This window comes from Pithys albifrons, chromosome 18 (genome assembly GCF_047495875.1).
Source record: "Pithys albifrons albifrons isolate INPA30051 chromosome 18, PitAlb_v1, whole genome shotgun sequence".
NCBI classification, from domain to species: Eukaryota; Metazoa; Chordata; class Aves; order Passeriformes; family Thamnophilidae; genus Pithys; species Pithys albifrons.
In genome coordinates this window covers 4094079-4116819 of record NC_092475.1, presented here as the reverse complement: position 1 = coordinate 4116819, position 22741 = coordinate 4094079, and the positions used below count along the sequence as shown (strand labels likewise).

General features: G+C 44.2%; 1 protein-coding gene across 2 annotated transcripts; it reads right to left on the bottom strand.

The window, feature by feature from the left end:
* CABLES2 (Cdk5 and Abl enzyme substrate 2) lies at positions 1–22611 on the bottom strand. 2 transcript variants are annotated; one of them, XM_071572768.1, is made up of 10 exons: positions 22103–22611; positions 9710–9781; positions 9431–9523; positions 8645–8722; positions 7077–7185; positions 6377–6542; positions 5541–5644; positions 5059–5165; positions 3564–3768; positions 1–3099 (listed from the first exon to the last, which is right to left on the bottom strand). In XM_071572768.1, exons 1-10 carry the CDS (start codon positions 22609–22611, stop codon positions 2959–2961), a joined length of 1584 nt encoding a protein of 527 aa, XP_071428869.1. In that variant the 3' UTR covers positions 1–2958. The 2 variants fall into 2 exon arrangements, with proteins under 2 accessions (XP_071428869.1, XP_071428870.1); XM_071572769.1 differs by lacking the exon at positions 9710–9781.
* Positions 22612–22741: the final 130 nt, after the last annotated feature.

The following is a 22741-nucleotide window of genomic DNA, read 5'->3' as shown; positions in this document are numbered from 1 at the left end:
TACGAAAACAGGTTTTATTTCACAGCATCTTAATTTCACAGAAAGAAAAAGGAAAAAAACCCACAACTAACAAACCAGGCTACAACTCAGACATTTAAATAATGGAGTATGACAAAACCAGAGCAGTATTGTTTACAGGAAAATGTACAGCCTCTTATCAAGAGAGTTCTCCATGCTGAGCCATCCCAGCAGCACCTGCACACAGCACCAGACCCCCCTGAGCGTAAACCTGTTTCTCTTCAGAGCAAGAGGAGTTTGGCTGTGAAACGTAAACCACCAGATCTGGGTCTTGCTTTGGGTCCCACGTTGAGTTTATGAACAGACAACGTACTAATAGTCCTTTGCCACATGGTGGCAGCTTTAAGGTGAAAAGAGAGAGATTCCCACACAGGACGGCGAGCTGCGCTCTAGAAACAGGAAAAACCAACACACAAACACACAGAGCTGGTGTGCTCTGCTCTGCAGAAGGGCAGTTTCTGCACAGACACACAAGGTGCTCGACGTACCAGCCCCAGGCTCTGGCTCTGGGAGGATCACCCCAACCCCAGGCTCTGTCAGAGACTGGCACAGCACTCGCTGCCCTGCGTCATCCTTGGCCTGTGCTCCCACCAGCTTTTGAACTCAACTGCGTGCCCAAGCCAAGTTTTAGAATAACTATTAGACAACATTCAGCATTCTGTAATTTAATGCTCCTTATCCTAATTTGTTCTCCTGAAAGAAAACAAAAGCTTGCCGGTTTATGACGTGAAGCCATAGTTTCTAGGGAGTGTAATTACAGCCCAAATGGCCACTTCAACTAGACAAACTTCCACTGAATAGAGACTGCAAAGTGTAGCAAACCAAAGTGCATTTTTTTCCCTTAGATGGTGAGAAAGGAAAGTTAATTTTGTTACAGAAAACTCTTTATACACTAAACAAAGAAGTTCCCAGAGAAAAGATACTTTCTCATTTCATTCACACTATGCAAGCTTTTCTGGAGACACTCTGTCAGAAATTTCTTTGCTCAGTTGTATCTCTGTCCCCTCCACAATGCCTTGAGGATGTGTTGGACCACCTCAGTTGTCTCCACCACTGTTTGCTAATTTGGAGGCTCATTATACACTAGATGTTTAGTAAATCACTATTTCTGCATGCAAGCACAGTTATATTCAGTAGAAAGTTCAACTAGTAGGCAAGTTTTTAAACTTTTGGAAGATAACTGGCAAGCTTATTATCTAAGCTATTAGCTACTATCTCACCTATGGAGACTGGAAAGTCCTTCTGTGTTAGAGAAATCACAAGCATATTAAATTTTACACAAATAATTTGAAACTACATACAGCTGAACACAGTTACAAAAGATTTGATAATCACTGTAACTATTATATATGAAAAATACACTTTGAGCCCTGCTTAGAGGAAGGGGCTCCAGTAAAGTTTGCTGCAATTCTAATGAAGCCAAATTAGCTTCAAACAAACAAGGCTGAAGAGCAAAGATTCAGCTTTGTTTTTGGCTACAACCAACATTTAATACAAGGAACAGGAATTTACATTACTTTACATGTTAGATCACAAGTCCCTGACCTCAGCACAAGGTCTGGAGTTTCATTTAGAAGTCAAACTTAAATTACAAATTTCTCAGTCAGAATAGCCAAGTATCAGTTTTGTTCCTTGCAAACTGACACAGTTAGTTATAATATTGCTTCAGAAAATAAACCCAAGAGCCAATACCACAGAAGGTTCCAAGGACAATCAAGAATTCATTCCCAACCTGGATATTGAGAAAATAAACGCAGGAATAGCCAATGTTCAGAGAAGTTATTTAACCTGTGCATATGCACTAGAGCACTGCTGGGCACCAGTCACCAGTGGCTGCTCAGATGTGCAAGAAATGCCAGTTCTATGAGGACCATCACAGTGATGCAACGCTTGGAAGAACCGAGTAAAAAAAGTAGCATTTTAAATATCGAGCATGCTTTGTTTCATTGGCTTCGTTTGGCAGCAGTAACTCTACTGACTTCGTATTTGCTCAGAGCATGTAAGACCATATATAATACAGTCATACTAAAAAGGTGCTTATTTCAGGCTACAGAACAGTGAAACAAATAAAAATCCTAAATGATACATTTGACAGCAAATCGCCCTCAGTCGAGCATTCATCTTCCACTGAAGAGTGAATTAGGATGGCAATCACTTCCCAGCTACCTCATTCAACATGTGGTACCTCATGACAGATTCTCAAACCATCTTTTTAAGTAAAATGTATATGCTTCAGGTATTAATAGTAAATGAACTGGAACAGAGTAATTTCAGTCTTGTTACTTATAGATCTATAGAATCATAGAACAGATGCCCTGTGTATCATTAGTGCAGATATACTGGAATTGTTTTCCTTGTATGCAAGGCCAATGCAGGTAAAGAATAAATGGCTATACAAATTCAGGATTCCCCACTAAATGACAGAACTAACTTAAAAAGCACTGGTACCAGACCAGTCAGTTTTAGGCACATCTTTAAAAAAATAAAGTATGCATTTCATTAATGTAAAAATGTGAGAAGATTCTTAGAAACATCTGAACTTTATGGTGCACTGGAATGGAAGTGATGCTTCCTTTAGTTTCAAGGAATACAATAAAGGCTTAAAAAAAAAAAGAACCAATACCATAGTATTCTTCATAGGGAAGAACAGTTTCAGTAAAACCAAAAAGATAAATAAGGAATAATAAACAGCCATGACAGCTGACTGGTGAATATTTGTGCTTTAAACGTCCAAAAGAAAATAAAAGTTCATTAACTCTTCTCGTACCATCCCCCAGGCTTGGCATCCGTGTCCATAACACACCACTCGACAGTTTAACAACACCCTGCAGCCTTCCAAAGGAGCTGGAGCCACAGGGAGAGGCCAGTGGCACCTCCACCAGCAGCATCCAGGGATGAGATCCCTGGCACCGCCAGCTGCCGGCTGGGACGGAGCTTTGGTTAAGACTGTTGCGTGAGCCGTCTGTAATGAGGTAAAACTTGGTTTTCAGGAAGATAGAGAGCCAGTTCCAAAGCTACAAGGACGGTGAATTCAAAACCGATGAGATCTCTTCTGTTGAATCTGAATCTCTCTTCTAGTTTCTATGACAGTAACAAAACAAAACAAAGGAGGGGGAGGAAGAATCAGTTAATCCAGATGATTTCAAAGCACTCTTAAATTAAGACAGCAAAAAAACAGAAGTCAGTGATGCACAGCCTGAGCTGTACCTACAGAATCAAGATGTGTTGCCAGAGATCAGACAAGTAAACCAGCTTACCAGCTCAGCTGTGACACCCACACAACAGTTACTGCTTCTCAGGCAAACATATGCAAGTGCTAAAATAACTTTACTGTAGGATCAGTGAGACACCAGCCTGCACCAGTGAGATAGTTTTAATGAACTTAAAAAAGAAATCAAGGGTTCTAATGAGACATAAAATTATCTGAAAGAGCCAGTTTAAATGCAAGCATTCACCACTAGAAATCTTGGCTTTAATGTTTGTCTTCACCCATGAACTAGACAGAAGGTTCTGACAAGACCTGAAACAAGTGTGGTAGTACTTACATCTATAAGGTGTTTAACTTCGTGTTTCCTGAGATCACTGCTGATCTTGGCTGCAAGCAGAACGCAAGCACCAGCACACAGTTTGCGGTTCTGTTTGTTGAGTTTGCCTTGGAGGACGAGCTTCTCAAAGTAAACATAAGCCATGGAGACAGTAACGGGCTCCAGATTGCACTCTTCACTCAGGTTTCTCATCTCTCTCTTCAAACTGGGACAGGAGAAAAGATACCCCCCAAACATGACAGCTTTTATGAAATGCTCTAGAAGTACTGCAGCGTGGCAACTCAGAGGAGCATATGGGCAAGATTCCAATTTGGAAAACCATGACAAATATTATTCTAGAGTCAAAAAGTCCAGCTGGCAGCAAGCTGGTGCTGATGCACAAACTGATTTAACCTGGCTGACAACATCCACTGTGGCAGAATAGTTCCTCGTCCTCTGCCCATAAACCAGGGCTTCACTGCCTCACTGACACACAGGCTATTGCTGTATGATTCCTTCTTGGCTTCCCAACTGCTTTGTGATTCATATCGTAAGGCTGAACCACTCTGACCTACAGAAAATCAGAGCTGTGCAGATGGCAGCAGTTGCTGTGTAGAGAACCTGTCTACTACAGACCTCGTATAAGAGCCAGGTGTGAGGGGAAAGCAGCCTGGTATACACACTCCCCATAACAGCCAGCCCTTCACCTCAGCATTAAGGAAGACTTGGAGGTGGATGTACCTCTCCTGGCTGCCACCCATGCCACACCTGCAAGCTCTCTGTGTGAAGAGATTACCCCAAACAGCTTCGAAGAATACTGTGCAGGACCCTGGCAGCAAACAGACTGCCCTAGAGAACCTTCACCTGGAGCTCAGTTACACCTGGTGACTCAGCAGAATAGTGTTTAAGCTGCTATTTCAGCAGGCCCTGATTGCATTAATCACCCTGTAACAAGCACCAGCAAGATTACAGTTCTCTGAAGGTGCAACAGTGCATTTCACCAAGGAGTGGCCAGATGCATTTACTGGAAAACGAGAAATTCTGCGTGGCCTTCACAAAATGCTTTTCTTTACCGAGACTTCCCGGATCTAACACTCACAAATCCAAGATTCTTGTTAGAGTCCATGGTTATCCGTGAGTCTGGTAATTGAAAGGCAAAAATAGCCAGAGGGCCCAGAAAGCCAATCCAGTTGGAGTGGGACTGAACTGCAGCCAAGCAATCAGGTTACAAGTGTTTGTTTCAAAGCTAATGCTGCTTCACTGTTAATTGGATGGTAGTGTTAGTACACCACAGCTGGTGAAACAAAACCCTTTTAGGTGCAACTATGAAAACCAACTGCTAGCCTTTCTCAGCACCCTAAACATTCCTGTACGGGGCTGTCATCCTACAGTCAGCTCAACTGGCAACAGCAGATTAGTGTTTAATCATATATGCTATTAATAGATCTAGTATTTGCTCCATACAAGTGGAAGATAAAAGCAGCCTCATACTGTGTAGAAGATGCTTATTTCTTACCTCCTAATTTTGCTCAGTGTCAACTTGATATGAGGAAACTTCTCTCTAAAAGTTTCATTCATATCCTTTTTAAGGTCTGATGGTTTCACATATTCTATGACTGTAGTCTGAAACACAAGAGGCAAAATTTATCATTTGTCTTCTGAACAGGATTGACAACCAAAGAAGTCTTCCAAAGACACTAATGCATAGGCAAACCTGAGTTTTATAATTCACAGGTTAACATTTTTGAAAGGTCTTAATAGAACATGCTGAATCCCAACTACAAAGTCTTAAAAAACTTGTAAGCAAGAAGGAAATGACAACATGGAAACAGGTGTCAGGTTGGCCATTGACAAACTCACTGTACCAACTCAACTGTTTGTATTTTTCCTAAACAATTATCAGAGAAGCCAGAACTTTTTCTTCCTCAAGGAAGTTCTTTATAGGAGCATCTTCCAGGCACTCACTCACTCCCCTGTTCAGGTGTGCCAGTCACTCACCATGTAAGAGGCAAAGATGAGAACACGTTTATGTTTTCCACAGGGCCACTGAGGATCATCCAGCAGATTTGGATCGTACTCTGCAGCTTCCCCAGCTTCACTTCCTGAAGGAATGAGGAAAGCACATTGAGTCACAAGATCAAGAGGCAAAGTCTGAACCCTACTTCCTAAGACCCATTCAATTTGCAGCACAGAAATCTGTTTAAAATCAAAGGCAAAGCCACCTGGGGTTTCCAAAACAGTAAAAATTAAGTGTTGGCAGATTTCACAGTACAGGAAAACTGCAGCTGAAGTCACACATTGCCTGATGCACTTGTTTCAGACTTACTGCAAACTGGGTTTTTGTCATCTACAAAGATACCCAGAAAACAACAGCACAAGACCAAATTCTTTTGCCTATATCTAACAGAGCTGTCAGCTTTGCTCTTTTACACAAGAGAAGGGATTCTTGGCACAAACTCTTTGGCTTATGCATTGTTACTGTGCTAGAAGACAAGGAGAACCACCTTGATCCATGTGCACCAGGTGTTTCTTGGTGAGTCATATAAAACTTTACATTTTCAAAGAAAAGCTTTGCAATCCTTGAATGGTATAATCAGAACTAGGCCTGATATATGAAGGATGTAAAGAACATGTGGAAGTCTCAGTCCTAGGGCTCATCATTTAGACTTCACTGATGAGCCTTCTTTACCAGCCTCTGCTAAAACCAGTCTCCTTCCAGCTGCAGCACATCCATCCCAATAACACACTGACCACTTGCAATTCTCAGACAAATGTGTGTCTTTTCAGCTTTTCTGCTGTGTATGAGTGATGACAAAGCTGGCATGTGTCCTTACCAATGTCTGTCCCTGCTGGTATCGTTTTTGCTGTCACAGGTTTGTATCTTGACCCAGGAAGGCTCCTTGGAGCTGTGGCTCGACACGAGGGAACAGCACCGTAGCTGTCGGCTTTGCGAACAACCAGAGCGTTGGTTGGGTACAAGAATTTTGCATAGGACACAACCTTAAAGAAGAGAAAGTTACAGTAGTTATGGGAGGAAATTTTCTGGAAAGCTTATTTCTAGACATCTAGGATTTTCCAACTCAGAGCCCCTGGAGTTTGTATTTGGGAGTGGGGACCTTGAAACTGTGGGAGAGGAGGAAAGGAAAAAGTTGGATGAGGGATGCCTTGTTTCCACAACTTCAGTTATAGAAGAGGCAAAAAAAAAGGGGGGGAGAATCACATCAGTAAAATTCCAGCAGTATATAATTTAAGTAAAGGGGTATAAATTTCCCCCATATTTCTATCAAAACCACTCACACATTGCCTGAGATAGCAAAGTCAAATCAGTTCCCCAGAAATGGAGGCAGAAGTGATCACAAGCTTCAACAGCCTCCTCAGAAGAAACATTATCACAGACCAAAATTTCAAACTAAGGATCTAAAACTTCCACTGCTCTGAAAAGCCACAGCTCTCACTTTATGGACAGCAAAGCACTGCATAAATTAAGTGATTTGTCCCAGCATGAAATGGGTGAAAAAAAATAAATGTCCTTACCTTGCCATCAGCACCCAGCTCGACTCCTTCCAGTCCAAGCACCATCTCAGTAGAGACTGAAACTCCCCCAGAAGGATGTCGCTGCTTCTGTCCTTCCATTTTCAGATCACTACAGGCAGGTGAGAAAGTGCACTTTTAGAACATGCAGCACAAGCCCAGTTTCCTCTGTGGTAAACATCAGTTATATTCCCTAGATACAGCCAACAACTTGATCAGAGTTCTCTTGTGTGGGAACAGGGCAACCTCTCAATCCTACCTCCAAGAAAGTATGGATTTTTAACTACTCTGTTCAAAACCTGGAGTTATTAATCTCATTTTAATGCAAATCTGTACTAAAATCTGTACACCTACCAAAACATTTTAATATGGTCTTTTTGCACAAGATCACACCACTACTAACACACTGGTGCTCAAACACCTAACAGCAAACATGACATACATTACTGGTCTTCCAGAACTAGAAATTAGCCTTTCAAGTGCAATTTCCCAACCCCTGTGCACACAAATTAAGAATGAAGCTACAGGACTGTGTCAGCGATGGCAGCACGTGGCTTTATCACCGATATTCCAATGCAAAAAAAACAGCTTTCAGTTGAAGAACTGCCTTGCCATCTTACAAGCAGAACAGCCCAGTGCTCAGAACTGCTCTGAAATAGCTCCAGTGACCTTGCTGCCTTTCTATTATGTGAGGGACTATTTTCCCATCAACTATTTTTATGGCAATGTATTTGCATACAATACAATTCCCACCGCTAAGCATCCGTTTCCTTAGTCCGTAAGTTACGTACAGGACAGAAGTGACAACACAATTGTTTAGCCAGAATTGGATCATAATAGAGTTAGTATTTTCTATGGTATATTTGTAGGTTACAGACCTTCAAAGAATCAACTTAAATTTCACAAGGGTCTGAGCCAAGATGCAGGGAAATCCAGTTTGCAGATTCTGTTCCTCATAAGTGATCATACTGACAGCTGTGTACAAAAATGTGGTCCAAACACCAACAGCAGTTTGAATCAGTCTAAACTGTTTCAGCTTCTCTTAGATTGCAAATAGTGACATTCATGGCTTAGAGCTGAGAAATAGAAGAGCATCTTAAACTTATTTAAGTGTAAATTCAGGATAAAACCCTGAGGGTTTCCAGTGAAGGCAGCAGCATCCTTCCCTGATGCTCCTTGTGCTTTATTGCTGACACCATTGCTGGCACTAAAGACAGTTGATTTTTTACCACTTTAGGAGTTCAGAAAATCCTACATAGCAGCCAGTCACATCATCTGTTTAAAGCTGATTCCAGAGATTTTACAGGACTGGAGTGCTTTAAAATGTCAATAAACACTGGAAGAACAGTCTGCCTTATCCAGTATTTTTCTCTTAGAGTTTGAATGACTTCAACGCTCTGGCAATATCTGGTTTTACTGCTCTGACAGCAACTTCTCGTCCTTACACGTGAATGGTAAGTTAATTAAGTTTAACTGCTTCAAAATAGGAGACCTACACCAACCACACTCATTTGAAAAGATCTCTTTAAACAACAGACCCGACATTTCACAAAGCAGTTCTAGAGACTCACCTGATCCGCAAACCCTCCCCGTAAGGTAGGATAGAAAAAGCCACGCACAGTGTTCGTTTAGCACAGATTAACACTATCCTGTGGGCAGATGGAAAAAGATCAGGATATGAATTAAGATCCAGAAGTTACAAAGCAGATTTTTATGGACTATGAACACAAGATTCTTCTTATCTTGCTCTGAAGTCACATAGATATTGCTATGGATGTTGTTTTCAGAAAGCAGCAGAAGAGCAGAGGTTTCATGCTGAGTCTTCAGGTCCTTGGGGTTAAGATCTGTATAAAAGCCCAGCCTACAGGAACTGCCATCACCATGGGAGCTCCTCAAAGGAGAGTCTTTAAATACATGTCTATATTTATGTAATTTTTATATAAACCTTGTGAAAATATGCAGATAATATTTTACATTTAGATGAAACCTCACACTTCTATTAATAATAAACATGCATGAAGCCTCCCCTTTCTCTTCTGCTCACCAACTGAACCAAGAATTCAACTAAACCAAGTCATTCTCCTTAAATCCTCCTCAGCTCTGACCTCTCTGTGTGCAAGAGATAAGGAAGGTGTTATGAGAGAATGATTTAATATTCCCAAAGTAGGATGGCAGAACCTTCAGTGTATTGCTGCAAATGTAGCAGATATGAGCACCTACTGCCTTTGATAGAAGGCTGCATAAAACTAATGAGGCCCCAAGGACAGCCCCTTATTCCCACTGATATTAAATGTCTAACTCCATGGAACTGGAATCTGCTTCTGAGCACAAGGGGAACCTCGATCTCCACTAGTTACCTGCTGTTTTTGGTGTCATACTGCCTCATGTTCTTGATGAAGTGCATCTTCTTCAGACTTTTGTGTCTTGGAGACCCAGATATATGCTTGGTTCTGCAATGATAAAAAGAACAACAAACCCCAAAATCTGTTAGGTGCTCTGAAAAGAAGTCATGCCAGTTGTATGATCAGATGGCAGCACTAGCATGCAGGACCTCAGATACTGGTGTGGAAGAGGGTGGAGGGAGGAGAGGACTGCATGCAACGAGCTGAGGTTAATGCTGCTTTTGAAAAAAGTACCTTCGTACACTGGCATATTCCACTATGTCTTCTAAAAAGTCTAGAGAGCAGCGCTGGGAGATAAAACGCCTTCTGTAAAATGTACAACACCACGAAGAGTGAACAATATTAGTTCATGGCCTCTGAGTTTATGAACTGCAACAGATCTATGAGCGCTTAGGACAAATGGCAGGTGTTCTGGATTTTGTTGTTGCTGTTGTTGCAAGAGTGCTTAACTGAGTTTGGGGTTCCTAAAAAGGCCAAGAACTTGTCTCCCCCTCTAGGACCCTTGAAATACATATTTATACCAACTTCATTAACAAGAGCATTCACTACTGTCCACACAAAAGGGCACCTACATCTAAGTTAAACATCAAAATCTTCCAAATACTCATTGAAAATGTGACAAGAAATGTCACCAAAAGCTCCTCCCTTCAAGGCAAGGAGTAAGTAATTTTTTATTAATGTATGTTCAGATATAGGTATATCTGTATGATGACCAAACACCTGTGTGTATTCTGGGTTCAGAACACTTGTCTCCAGCTGCAGGAGTCAGCAGACTGAGAGCCCATAACTGCAGCTCAATAAAATTGACAGATCTCTCCGGAAAACAATAGAGAGGGTTATTAGAGGAAGCAAAAAATATTTGGCACCCATCTGAAGTCCCAGAATGGAAGATGCAAGAATAATAGTAGGAATCATGTGAGTTAGTGGAACAGTAATAGGATATTACGTTTAAGCAAAAAAATAGACCATGCCAAAGTAAGATACATTACTATTGTTCAAGACAAGTCCTTCTTTGTTGGTTTCCAAATGAATTGTGCAACTATAACTGCAATTTCCATAGAACAAAGCACTCTGATTGAACTGCCACCAGCAAAATGCTGACACAACAACTATCAGATTCCATATTTTCTTCTTTTCTTTAAGCATACATTGTGTGACACTTTTAGCACAACCACGTGTGCTGAAGTCCAAGGTTTTCTTCCCAAGTGACACAGTAACTCAATTAACAGACAGTGCTGCTGTGAAAGTCAGCATAGAAACAGCAAAGGAGACAAAATTTGCAGGATCCTGGTTTGACAATATCAACTTCTGGCAAAAAAAAAAAAAACAAAACAAAACCAAACAACCAAAACAATGTAAACTGCATCAAAGCAGACTCTCAGCTGCTCTGGCATTCTTAAAAGAAAGAAAAGCCTGTGACTGAAATAGGTAGGAGGAAATAAAATTAGTGTCCCTGTCTGTAAACACAAGAGAGGTAAATCCTTCTACAGGACTAACACCTCCAGTATTGCTAGAGACTGCCTCCTGCAAATCAACAGCCATTAAGGTGCTACTGGAGAACATTCCTGGCACAGCTTCAACACCTTTCCCCAGCACTTCAGTTTCAAAATTATTATTGCTTATTTGCTTTTCAACAAGATCGGCAGAGGAGCATTTAATGCTTTCACAAACATATGTTTCTCTAGTCTACATTGGCATCTAAAAGGCAATAAAAATTCCTTCACAAAATGAGGAGATGATCACAAAGCTCCTGGCACAAATGCAGTTGGTAACATCCACAGTATTCCTGCCTTCCCAGGGGAGACCTGGCTGGCTGGAGACAGAAGGACACCGTGTATGGCAAGCAAAGGGAAAATACAGCTAATGCCAATGGGCACTGGTACAAAAAAAACATGTAGTTCTGTAAAAGGATGCTGCTGTGAGTAACAGGATGGACTGGGAAAGCCATGGCTAGAGCCTCACTAACTCCACAGTGCTGCAGATGCAACCACCCTCAGTGTCAAGGCAGGGTGTCCACGGTGGTGCAGACCCAGCCAGGGCCTTACACATTCTGAGAACTGCCCTGTTTTCTCAGTAACAGGGACAAGAGTGACAAACACCTATACCTGCTGCTCTGAGAATACATCTGGAAGTAAAACCCTGATGCAGCAAAGGGAAGATCCCACCCCATGACTCAGAACCACAATGACTCATCCCCACTCTGCCAACAGGAAACTTCATTTTTAGCTACACTTGCAAATAATTTCTGTCCTCAGTGAAGCTGTCACCTTGAAGGAATCCCTGATGCTAAACAAGACACTCTTCCTCAAATCTCAAAACAGGGTGTACATAAAGACCCCTCGCTAATCCAGAGAACCTTGAACAGTTTCTATGTTCAATCCAACATTTTACAGCAACACTGAGGTCCAAAAGACTTGCCAGTGCAGTACTTGGAGTATACACAAAATGTAACACCTTTAGAGTAATCTTATACATATATATGTACACATATATCTGCTTTAGCTTGAGTGCTCTCCTCATACAACAAACTCACATTGGAACAACAGGCTGCACAGCATCACTCCAGTGACTGGCAGCTTCGATGACAAAAAAAGTCAAGTCACCTATCCCATGCTATGCAGCTTTACCTAGGATAACACTTCCTGCTTATGGCCTGATCCACTGGAATTCAAAGGATTTTAAGCAGTTTACACAGACAGTGTGTTTGTTGCTAAATGCAACCTGACACTCAGAAATTGAGGTATCCAATATTAAAATGTTTATGGGCTCCATGGCGCTGTAATTCCAACAGTATCCTAAAGAAAGTTCAAACGTGCTGTTTGCCAGTACCAGCTATTGCCCTGACAAGCTATACAGGGTTTGGTTGGGTTGTACATCCCACGAGCTCACTTTGGGTTGCTTCCCAGCCCTTTATTTCAGGAGCCAGAAAAGGCCAAGACAGGACCCTCCCAGATCACTAAAACCAGCAATTGTGTTTACCCAGCCAGCACCTGAAGGGGACCCACCACGAGAGAAAACACACATGCCCAGAGATAAGGGGCTATCAAGCAGAGGAATTCTGGATTACGCCTTGGCTTCTTATCTCCATGCACACACATGGACTCACAATCCAACGTGGCTGCCAAATCCCATACGAGCTAAACACGCACTTTAAAAAAGCCCACAAAACTCCCTTGTGTTCAGAGAAAACAGCAACAAATTATGTTCAGCACTACATTTTGACTCCTGCCATGGAAAGCAGTGGCCACCCCACACTTTTATCCTTACTGATGGATCTGCCAGTAAGTAAACCCAACTTTTGAGTGGTTCCAGCTCCAGAGTTGCCCTCTACTGGTCCTGTCAGTGTCCCATCAAGCACTGTCAGAGAAACTCTGACAAGCAGTATGTGGGATCCCCAGCCTCAAGGTTAACACAGCTCTTTAAGTGCTCCCAGGGGGACAGGACACAGCTAAGAGCAATCTATGTATAGCACCGGTAATCCCTACACGTCCCGTCTTACGAACTGAAAGGAAAAAGCTGGTTAAGTCACAGCTCCAGATTAAAGAGCACTGACCTTTCTGATGGCTTGCTAAGAGTATTTTCCCACTTCCCACACATACTGCAGACACCCAAGAGGACAATAGTAAAGTTTTGGGATGTTGCTGTAGTTGAAAGTCCATGTCTCCAATTCTTTAGCATTATATGGTTGAACATAAAAGACATGCTAATCCTGTGCTACCAGACATGGTTTCCACTCCTGGTCCTGGGACAGTGGGGCAGCCCTGTGGGCAGTCACGACCCTGCTCAGCACTCCCAGGTTCTGCAAAAAACAGCCCGCACAAATCTCATCTTAACACCTTAATATTGGGCCTTAACCCCTAATACTGGGTTTTACAGTGGCAAATGATCATACTCAAGCCTGAGTGCAGCTGCCATTTGGCCATTTTGAAGCTTCTCTCCATTTTGCTCTTCTGGTTCCTGCATTTCTGACACACCAGGTGAACAGACCAGTTGGCCTTGCTCCTTCCTGACGGGTGAAATTGGACGTTTCTAAAACCTTACTGGGATTCTCCTCCCACCCTGATTTAACTCTCAGGGACAGATTTGCACTCTGAGCCTATCACACAGCTGGAGTTCCATCCGTGTTCAGCTGCTTTCACCAACAGAGCACCCAGAGTTCATCTCCTGCCAGGACTTCTTGTCCTCATCACTTCCAGCATCACCAAGCCCTGTGACAAAACCATTCACAGAAGCTGCAGAAGCTGGACAGTAACCTGACTGGAAACCTGCTCCAAAGGGCCCAGCAGTGTGGTTTGGCTTCAGATGGAGCTGTATCCCTTGCCCTGCTGATGCTGCTTGCACCCACGCAGGCATATACCCCAGGCACTGGGCTAAAATTAGCAGCAAGGCTGATATCCTCTGTTGCTCTTTAGCCATCCACACTGCTAATAGATGGGTGGAATGGGGGAGGTCAAGGATTTTTAATTACTGTGTAAAATTAGGGCCTAATAGAATTTGGTTTCCTATTTCTCACTCGAGTTTTATTTTAATATGATGTCCCTTTGTAAGGTTCTTTACAGGCTTCAGGATAATCACAGCCATCAAGGGGATGAGTTATTAATATAACAAGGACAAAAGTAATTTATTGGGTTTTTGTTACTAGCTTAGTAACAACTGTCAAAGGTAATTTGCACAACAAATCCAGATCCCAAATCCTGTTTACAATAGGAAGACATACCTGTCAGTTTTGTTTTTCCAAGACATATTTTAAAGATTAAGCTGTATTGTTTTCATTCCTTACAGGCAAGCCAAGAGACAGATAGGAACTGTGCTTGCATTTCACTAGGTAAAATACAGGTACCAAGGGATTAAGAAAACTAGCCCCAGTTTTTAAGCTTACTTTTTAGCAGTTGCCATTTCTCATGCTGTCCAGGAGACATTTGCTATTTTCAGGCTTGCATCCCAGAGTGTGTGAGTGGGAGCATCCCTGTTCTGCAATCAGTGCTCTTGTGCCTCACCACCCTCCGCGCTCACACTAATGAGTTTCCTGTTCAAAAGCAGATTGAGTACAGCTCTCTGATAGCAACAAGTTCTCAGTAATTAAAGCCAAAATGAAGTCAGTCACTTATACTGAATCACATGAAAAAACATGTCTTTGTAAAATAAAGGACTTCACAAAGAATCTGTACCAAAAAGTGCCCAGCACTGAGCAAGTCATTTCCATGGAGAGATGGTTTCAGCTCTGATTTCCTTGAGAGGCAGCAGCAGAGAGAACACTTGGCATCACCAACAGTAAGCACAGACCTCAGTGCTCCTTCTTCACAAAGTCAGCTACTTGCTGTTTTATGCAGTTTGGTTGCAGGCCATTGTCCCAGGAGCTCTGTCTGACATTTGTTAAGTATTAGAGTGCCAGAGAATAAGTACAAATCTCACAGAGGGGGCAGTTTAATTTATTCCTCCCGTAATCCTAATTTTAAAAAAGTGAACTGAAATCAGCCACATGAGCATGAAAAGTACTTTTGGGCTTCAGAACAGGTCCCTCTGTGAGACCTCAGGATGAGGGAGGAGGCCTAATTCGTCCACCTTTTTGTTCTTATTCAAGGTTTGTTCTCAAAAAAGGGCACCAGGGCCTTTCCTGCTGGTTCCAAACACTGCCCTGCTGCACTCCTCCAAGACCACAAGCAACGAAAGAATGTGTCACACAGCCTGTGGGACAAATGAGAGGGAAGAGAATTGAAGTATAATTTGAATGAAGGTGGAGGCAGAGTAAGTGGGAAGCTCAGTAAGCCTGGAGAGTTTTAAATACTAACAAGGAAAGAAATTAGATAATCTTCACAGCAGCTGCTACTTCACTGCTGATTCACAACCATATATGATTAAGAGCTAATAGAAAATGAGTTTTGTATTCATTGTGTTTCATAAATCATATTGCTTTGCTGCTAAGAGTGTTTAGACAATCTGAGGATAAAATAATGCCTTCCAGTAAGCATTGTGAAAGCCAGTTGTTGCGACAGAACCACCAAACCAGATGTAAGGCTTGCTGTGCCCAGAGCCCAATCCTAAAATCCCTGCTGCTTCTCACAAAGCAGGCTAGATGTGCTGGCCAGGACACCACCAGTATTTCTCCTAATTTCTACCAGGTTCTGGAGGTGTTCCTAGCTCAACAACATGCTCTCTCTGTGTTTTTGTGCTCTGCTTACTAAGCACTGAGCTGCTGACCAAAACAGGCACATGAGATGCAAAGTGTGTCCTTGATGACACTGTGGGCATTATGCTAGAAATATTCATGCACTTCACTGAGAGATGATGCTGTCATTTCATCATGTGCTTTGTTCAATAAAAGCCTTCTGCAGGACAAAAAAAGGAAAGAAGAAAAAGAGAAGCTTTTAACTGGAAAGGAGAGGAAGATTTAAAACAGGCGACTGGACGTAACCCAGTGAAAGCAAGTTTAGAGTGTTTTTATGGGCAGTTGGTTCTTCCCACCTCATCAGGCATTGCCTTCAACCCACAGTCAAGAGGTTGTAGCCTCACCAGGGCAAAATTTTTATGCTTAATTGTAGCAACCTCAACAGAGCAAGTGCAAATCTGTCCATGCTGTTGAGCAAGCAGCTCTGACTCTGACCAGCAGCAGTTCAGCCCATGCTGTGGAGAATCCAACATGAAACAGCTTCCCAGCTCTGAGACAGGTCTGCAGCTTGGGTACACCTTGGGTACCACCACTCTGAACAAGAGGAGCACTTCCTGCAGAGGGGAGAAGAGCCTCAGCAGCAGGGTCAGCCAGCAGCAAGCTTTTGGTTTTAGAAGACTCAGTATGTTTTGTGAATCAGAGAGCTGCACTGTGAAACTCTTTTCTTTGCTTGCACTTACCAGATAAAGTTTCTTCATTTAAAACCTTTTCCAAGGAATGAACTATAATAATTTAAGTAGGTTAAATACACAACAGCTATAAACCAAAGGTTAGGGGAGTTTAGAGCTCTGTGTTTGAGGAGCAGGCATGAAAGAGTAGCTTTAGCAGAGCACCCTCCCTCTGCAGTCACCTGCTCTATCAACAATACCTTGTGCTCATTAAAGAGCCCAAGTTTCATTGTGCATTTTTGAAACTCAAACTACAGAGCCCAATAACGTCAGAACAACCTTCAAAAGAAGGCTCAAAAACATCTTCAAGCTCACTCAGCCTGACGGCCTCACAGCTTTAACTGGCTGACAGATGGAAAGCAGGAGGAATGCAGGATTTAATATACTATATATAACTAAATAATTACATTTAATATACTAAATATATCTAAAACCCATATAACACAGGAAATAAAAAAACACAATAGAGAATTTTGCAAGTCACTTCCTCTCCCTCCACCTGTTTAATTTTCCCTTTCAAGCCAAAGAAACGATACCCAAACCCAGAGCAGAAAAGCCTCAGAACTACTCTTTAAAACAGAAGGCAAAGATCCTTCCAACACTGCCTCATCCCACAGTTCATAGAAAATTACAAAAAGCTGAGAACCACTGCTAGTAACTCTTCTGAACCAGCTCAGTCACCGTGCCAAGAGCACACACAGCCCTGAAGAAGCTTCACCCACAGCTGGGTGAGATGTCCATCCCTGTCAGTTGGCAAAGCAGATCCAAATTTGGGCAGCCCACACTTCTGGAAGTATCGAGGAGGACTCTGGAGCTAAGCAGAGCACTGGTAAAGAACACTGACAACCTATATATGTCCTTCTCACCAGCACTCAGAGCCCTCAGCTGCTGCTCAGTGTGAGCTTTGGAACTCTGAGTGCTCAGACTGGGGAGGAGACACTTCACCAGCTGAGATCCGGGGGGAGGAAGGCAAAGAGGGGAGAGGAGATAACTGATTTTGAATGTGAGTCAAAGAAATGATGTTTTAACCCAGTACACAGATATCCTGCAGGCTCCAGGGTCAAGAGTTACACTTGAAAAATAATGGTCCAAGGAAGCTTTTGTTAATTTTCCTAACTCAAAGGAAGCCTGTAAAGTAAATCTTGAAAGTAAAATGTTAAACAGCCAGGAATGTTGTGCTGCTATAGAAGATTTTAATACATTCCAGTCCTCAGCAGTGAAACAGCAGGATAAAGGAAACTCTGACTGTAACACTCCTACAGGACTTGCTCACTGGAGATCTAAACAGGACCCCAAAAATTAAGTTATTCAGTTTTTTATATTTTATTTAGCAATATTTTTCTTCTTGACTGATGACTCGTTGACTTGAAGCACAAGACCATCATTCTGATCACCCTGATCACCTCCTGTGGAGAGGAACTTGGAGCTGGTAGCAAGGCAAAAGCAAAGGTGGAACCAGCACTTCTAGAGCACCCCCTTTCTTGCAACATCCCAAAACCTGTTGCCAGGGCACAATCACTTTGAAAAGCTACAGAATCCATCTGCAGGTAAAATCAGCTGCAAGTACAGTTCACTCTGCACAGACTATTCCTGCCTGGAGAGCAAAGTTACTTTAAAGCCTCTTAACTGAAGAGGTCAAATAACCTTGGTGCTAGAAGTGTCTCAGATTGTGTGATCCAGACCTATTCACAGAGGTGTGCAGGATACAGGGTCATGGATTTTCTGATCTCCAAGTTTCCTGCTAGGCATAGAAATGACTTCCCCTTGTTAATACACCTGGCTGGGAATGACTACAGGTAGCTATAAAATATTTAATGTTGGGCACATGCAATTCACCTGCAGTTGCAAATTTGAGAGAAAGCTGCTGAAGCAACCTGCTTGCTGGGGAGGAGACTGCAGCCTTAACATTTTAGCTGACTTTTAAATAAAGTTCAGGTTTAGAATAGTTCACTTTGAGCCCTGAGCAGCACATCCCAGTCTACTGTTCACCTCTGAAAGGTCAAAGCTTTCCACCTCTGACAGATCTTGCTGCTTCTTGAAAAGCACCACATGCTGAGCTTATTCCAATAAGAATCAAAATTAAAACTAAGACTTCAAAATATTTTATCCATCTCAACAAAATCTGTTTATTAGAAAAGGGGTTTTTATAAAAATATTTATATTACTGGAAGTGACAACAGCAGCTAAGCTGACAGTAGGACAAAACAACACATTAACCATCATAAGCATAAAATCCTGACCAAGCATTCCTGCTCCTCCACCCAAGGAACTAATCTGATCACATCTATGTCAGCAATCTGGCATCCAATTAAGACTTAAAAGCAGAGTTGGTCCAAAGTGTTGCTGTTACCAACTACTGTTTAAACTCCCACTCTTAAAATGACCTAAATTTGCTGATAAATCAGAAATGACTGAACTATCACGAACACTCAGTTCAGCTCCCTGACCACTGAACTCTCAAGGACATTAAAGCATCAGTTGCAAATAATTTACTCTCTATTTATTCTTAGGCCCAGCAAAATGCAGCAAATTATGGCAAAACGAGCTGCTTTACATTACACTGTACTGAAACCTCAGAAGCACAACAAGCATTGACATTCAAAGCTGTTGTTTTCATTTTTCATGCTTTCATAACCTGGCTATTTCCAGGGTCCTCTGTTATCTGTTTTTCCCCAGAAAGCTCTGCCAGTTTCAGACCCAGCTGCAGAAATTCATTAAAAATCTGTGAATGCCGATTTGTTCGCTGTTTGCTGCCTCCATCCACTGCTTTCTGTGAGGCTTGTTCTTTGAAAGAACAAAAGAACAGAACAAGATGGAAAAGGAGAAGGGAAGAAGGATGGCAAGCAGATTAGGCAAGCTGGTGTAACACAGCATTGTAATTTAAGATCCTGTAAACAGAAGATTCCTTAGGAAAACAAAAGTGGAAGGTTAAAGTCACTAAGTTTATAATGCTCAGCCAGCAGCATGAAGAAACTCAGCATCCAAACTGAACGTGCCTGAAGTTTCCATCCTAAAGGACCTGACAGCTACTGAGAAACTCAAAGGAACTCCAGGTTACATCAGGTGAGATCTCTTGTTCCTTGGGCTGTACTGAACGTCCTGCCCATTGCTAATAACTAACCACCAGCTCTAGCAGAGGTGCTGTCACGACCTGCCCCAAGCCACACTGACCGGTCTCATCAGCTTCTTGCAACTCCTCAATCAAGTCAAACAAGATCAAGTTTTGTAATAAAACTCTGCCCAATGATACCATCAGTTCTAGAGATCTTCACAGATCAGGGCAAGCCTCAGCACAATAAAATCCCCAGGCACAGCACAGGATTGCAGCAGCATCGGCCACTGAACAGGAACAGAATCTGGAGACCCTTCAGCCCATGCTCCCGGTGCATTTAAGGAAGGTTCCAACCAGGACAATTCAAAGCAGCTCTTGACAGTAACTCAAAAAGGACCCTGAGGAGAACACCTGCCTTACAGTGGGCACCAAAGATTAGATGCCCAGAGTGGCAGCACAGATTCCACCTCCCCCTTCCCTCCAACAACCTCACACACCTGTACTATTGCATGATGCAGGCAGTTAACAATCTAGAATAGCAACATGGCAAAACAATACCTAAATTCCCAAGTCCCCATAAAAGAAAACCCGTTTTGTGATTGTTGATTTCTGAATCTTGTTTTGCAAACAGCTCACCTAACACAGAAGGGAAGAAGCATAACCACCCCCATCCAGCAACAAAGACCCCCAAATCATTCCTAGTGTATTTGCACCAAGAGATGCCTCTGCTTCATGGGGATGAAGGGATGCTCTGTTGCAGTACAAAGCACAGAACTGTTCAGTGAAAAAAAACAAGTGCTCCAAGTCCCTCACCCTGCAAGTTGTCAGCAAAAAAAGAAGATATGTTGGGTCTAACCCACCCCCACAGGCAGTATAAAATTGTCCTTTAGTCAGAAAATGTGTGGCTCTCCCGTCTGACAGTTTCAGCAGATACTCTTTTTCTTTAAAGATAAAAACCAGATGAACTCTCACTCCAAATCACCCTCAAAAGTAGTATACAAACTGATTAATGCCATACAATATACCCTTTCAGACACTTCTTCCAAGCAAAAATAATCATATTCTGTTTTGTCATTACTCAGACAGAAGCCTTTTGATTCCCTTGATTGCTCCCTTGCACTTCTACCTTTTATTTCTGATTCATCATTCTTTTCAGGTGGATTGATTAGAATTACTATTGTGGAGCAGCTAAAACCTGATACCAAAGAAAGGGGACATCAAATGAGAAGATCATAGGAATATCTTCTTAGCATTCTGTTGACTTGGAGCAGGAAGGGAAAGGATTGAATGATTTACATGAACTCTATCAGTCCAGAACTCTGCAGGCACAGGCACCTTGAATACCATATCCACAGAGGGAACTGTGCTTGTAAAGCTCTTGATGCAAAACTTGCACTTAAGAGCCCTACCTACAACATTAAGCAATGAAATGAAATTGCACAGTGATTCATGGGCTGGATTTTATGGACCAGGAGTGCTGGGAAGGAGCTGTGCCACAGCAACACCCTCACTTCGGGCTCAACAAGCAGCAAACAACAGCACAACCTCTGCATACAGGGCATCCAGAGAGCAGGCCCAACTTCAATTTCTCCCAAGAAGTAAGGAAAGAAAGGTCTCTTCCATTACAAGAAAAGCATTGTGTGGTAAATAACAGTTCAAAAGGAAAAACACCCCTGGAGAGACAACACACAAGGACTCCCAGACATGACTGACAAATAGCAACTTTTCTTCAAATTCACCTGAACCAACAAGTAGCTGTTCCCTGGGGATACACAGGACACCTCCACTGGGAGATGCACACTGAAAGGGAATACTCAACAACTCCATGAGCAAGCTCCCCAGCTTAAAGCACTGACAACATCTCTATTTCAGCTTGCCAACAAAGCTCTGGAAGCCACTGTAAAGACCATGGAGACTTAGAGCCTCTGATACCACTGCCTATCTGCAGGCTCAAAGGGCCACCTCACTTTACAGACCAGTTTATGCAAGAAATGGCCTGAAAAGAGTTCTTTCAGAGCTCAAATCCCCAAGAACTGAGCAAGTGCCCATCTTCCAGTCGATTAGAAAACCAACACTTCCAAGCTGATAAAAGTCTCTTGGAAATACAATAGTAGTCCTACTCTGAAGGCCAGAGCATCTTTCCCCGAGGCTGCCTCCAAGTTCCCAGCGCACAAGAATTCATTAATACCCGGAGTTACTGCAGAGACAAGCAGCAGAGAGAGCAGGAGAAGGCACGACACCAGCCAGCAGTGTGGCCGCTGCACGAAGGAAGCGCCCTGCCTAGCAGTGACCCTGTCAGCTGCTTCTGTAAACAGAAAAACGCAGGAACTGGGGCTGGGGAGAAGCAGGAGGCAAGGTTCGGGGTACCGCAGACCTGCAGCCAGAGCCTCAACGAGCGATGCTCTCCGCAGATGCCCCTCATTCGCCGCTGCGCCCTCCGGGGCATCCTCCGTCCCGCTACATCCCCGCGCCCCTCCGGCCGGGCTGCGGGGCAGGTGCTCCGCTCCCTCCCGGGGCCACCGCGGGGCCGGCGCCGCCTCCCACAGCCGCTCTCCCCGGGGCGCCCGTTTCCCATGCCCCTCTCCCCGCTCCCGGAGCCGCCGGCCAGCCGAGGGCCCTGGGAATGTCCGGCTCTTCCCAGGGCCTCGGGGGGTCGCGGAGCTTCCCACGCCCCGCGGGGTCAGGGCGGCCGGGGCGGGGGGTGTGCGGGCTGGCCCGGCGAGACCCGTCCCCTCACTCACCTCTGCCGCTGCGCCTCCAGCGCGAAGCCGCCGCCCGCGGCGCTCTGCGAGGGGCTCAGCAGCCCCGGGGCGCCCGGTTTGGCGGCCGCCAGCATCCCCGGCAGGGCGGGCGGCGCCGGGGGCGGCGGGCACAGCGGGCCGCCCAGCAGCAGCTGCGGCAGGAAGATGCCCCCGCGGGCGGGGTCCACATCCCCCTTGGCTCCGGCGGCGGCGGCGGCGAGCGGGGGCACGCCGGGCAGCAGCAGCGCGGGCGGCGGTTGGCACACGGGCGGCGGGGGCAGCAGGCGCGGGGGCGCTCCGGCCGGCTCCGCCGCCTCCTCCCCCTCGCCCGGGCCGGCGGGCAGCGGAGGCTTCTCGGCGGGTGGGCAGGGCGGCCGCCCGTCTAGGGAGATGTTGTTGAGGAAGAAGAGGGCAGCCTGGCGCCGCCGGGAGTCGCCCCGCTTGCGCGGCGGCGGCTGCTCGCGGGGCGGGCGGGGAGGGGGAGAGCCACACGCTGTGGCCGCGGCCATTCTCCGAATGAGCCGCTGCCGCCCGGGCGGGGCGGCTGGAGCGCAGCGCGGCCCGCGGCCCGCGCTCCCATTGGCTACGCCGCGCCCGAATGCAAATGAACTGGCCGCGATCCTGCGCTGATTGGCTTGT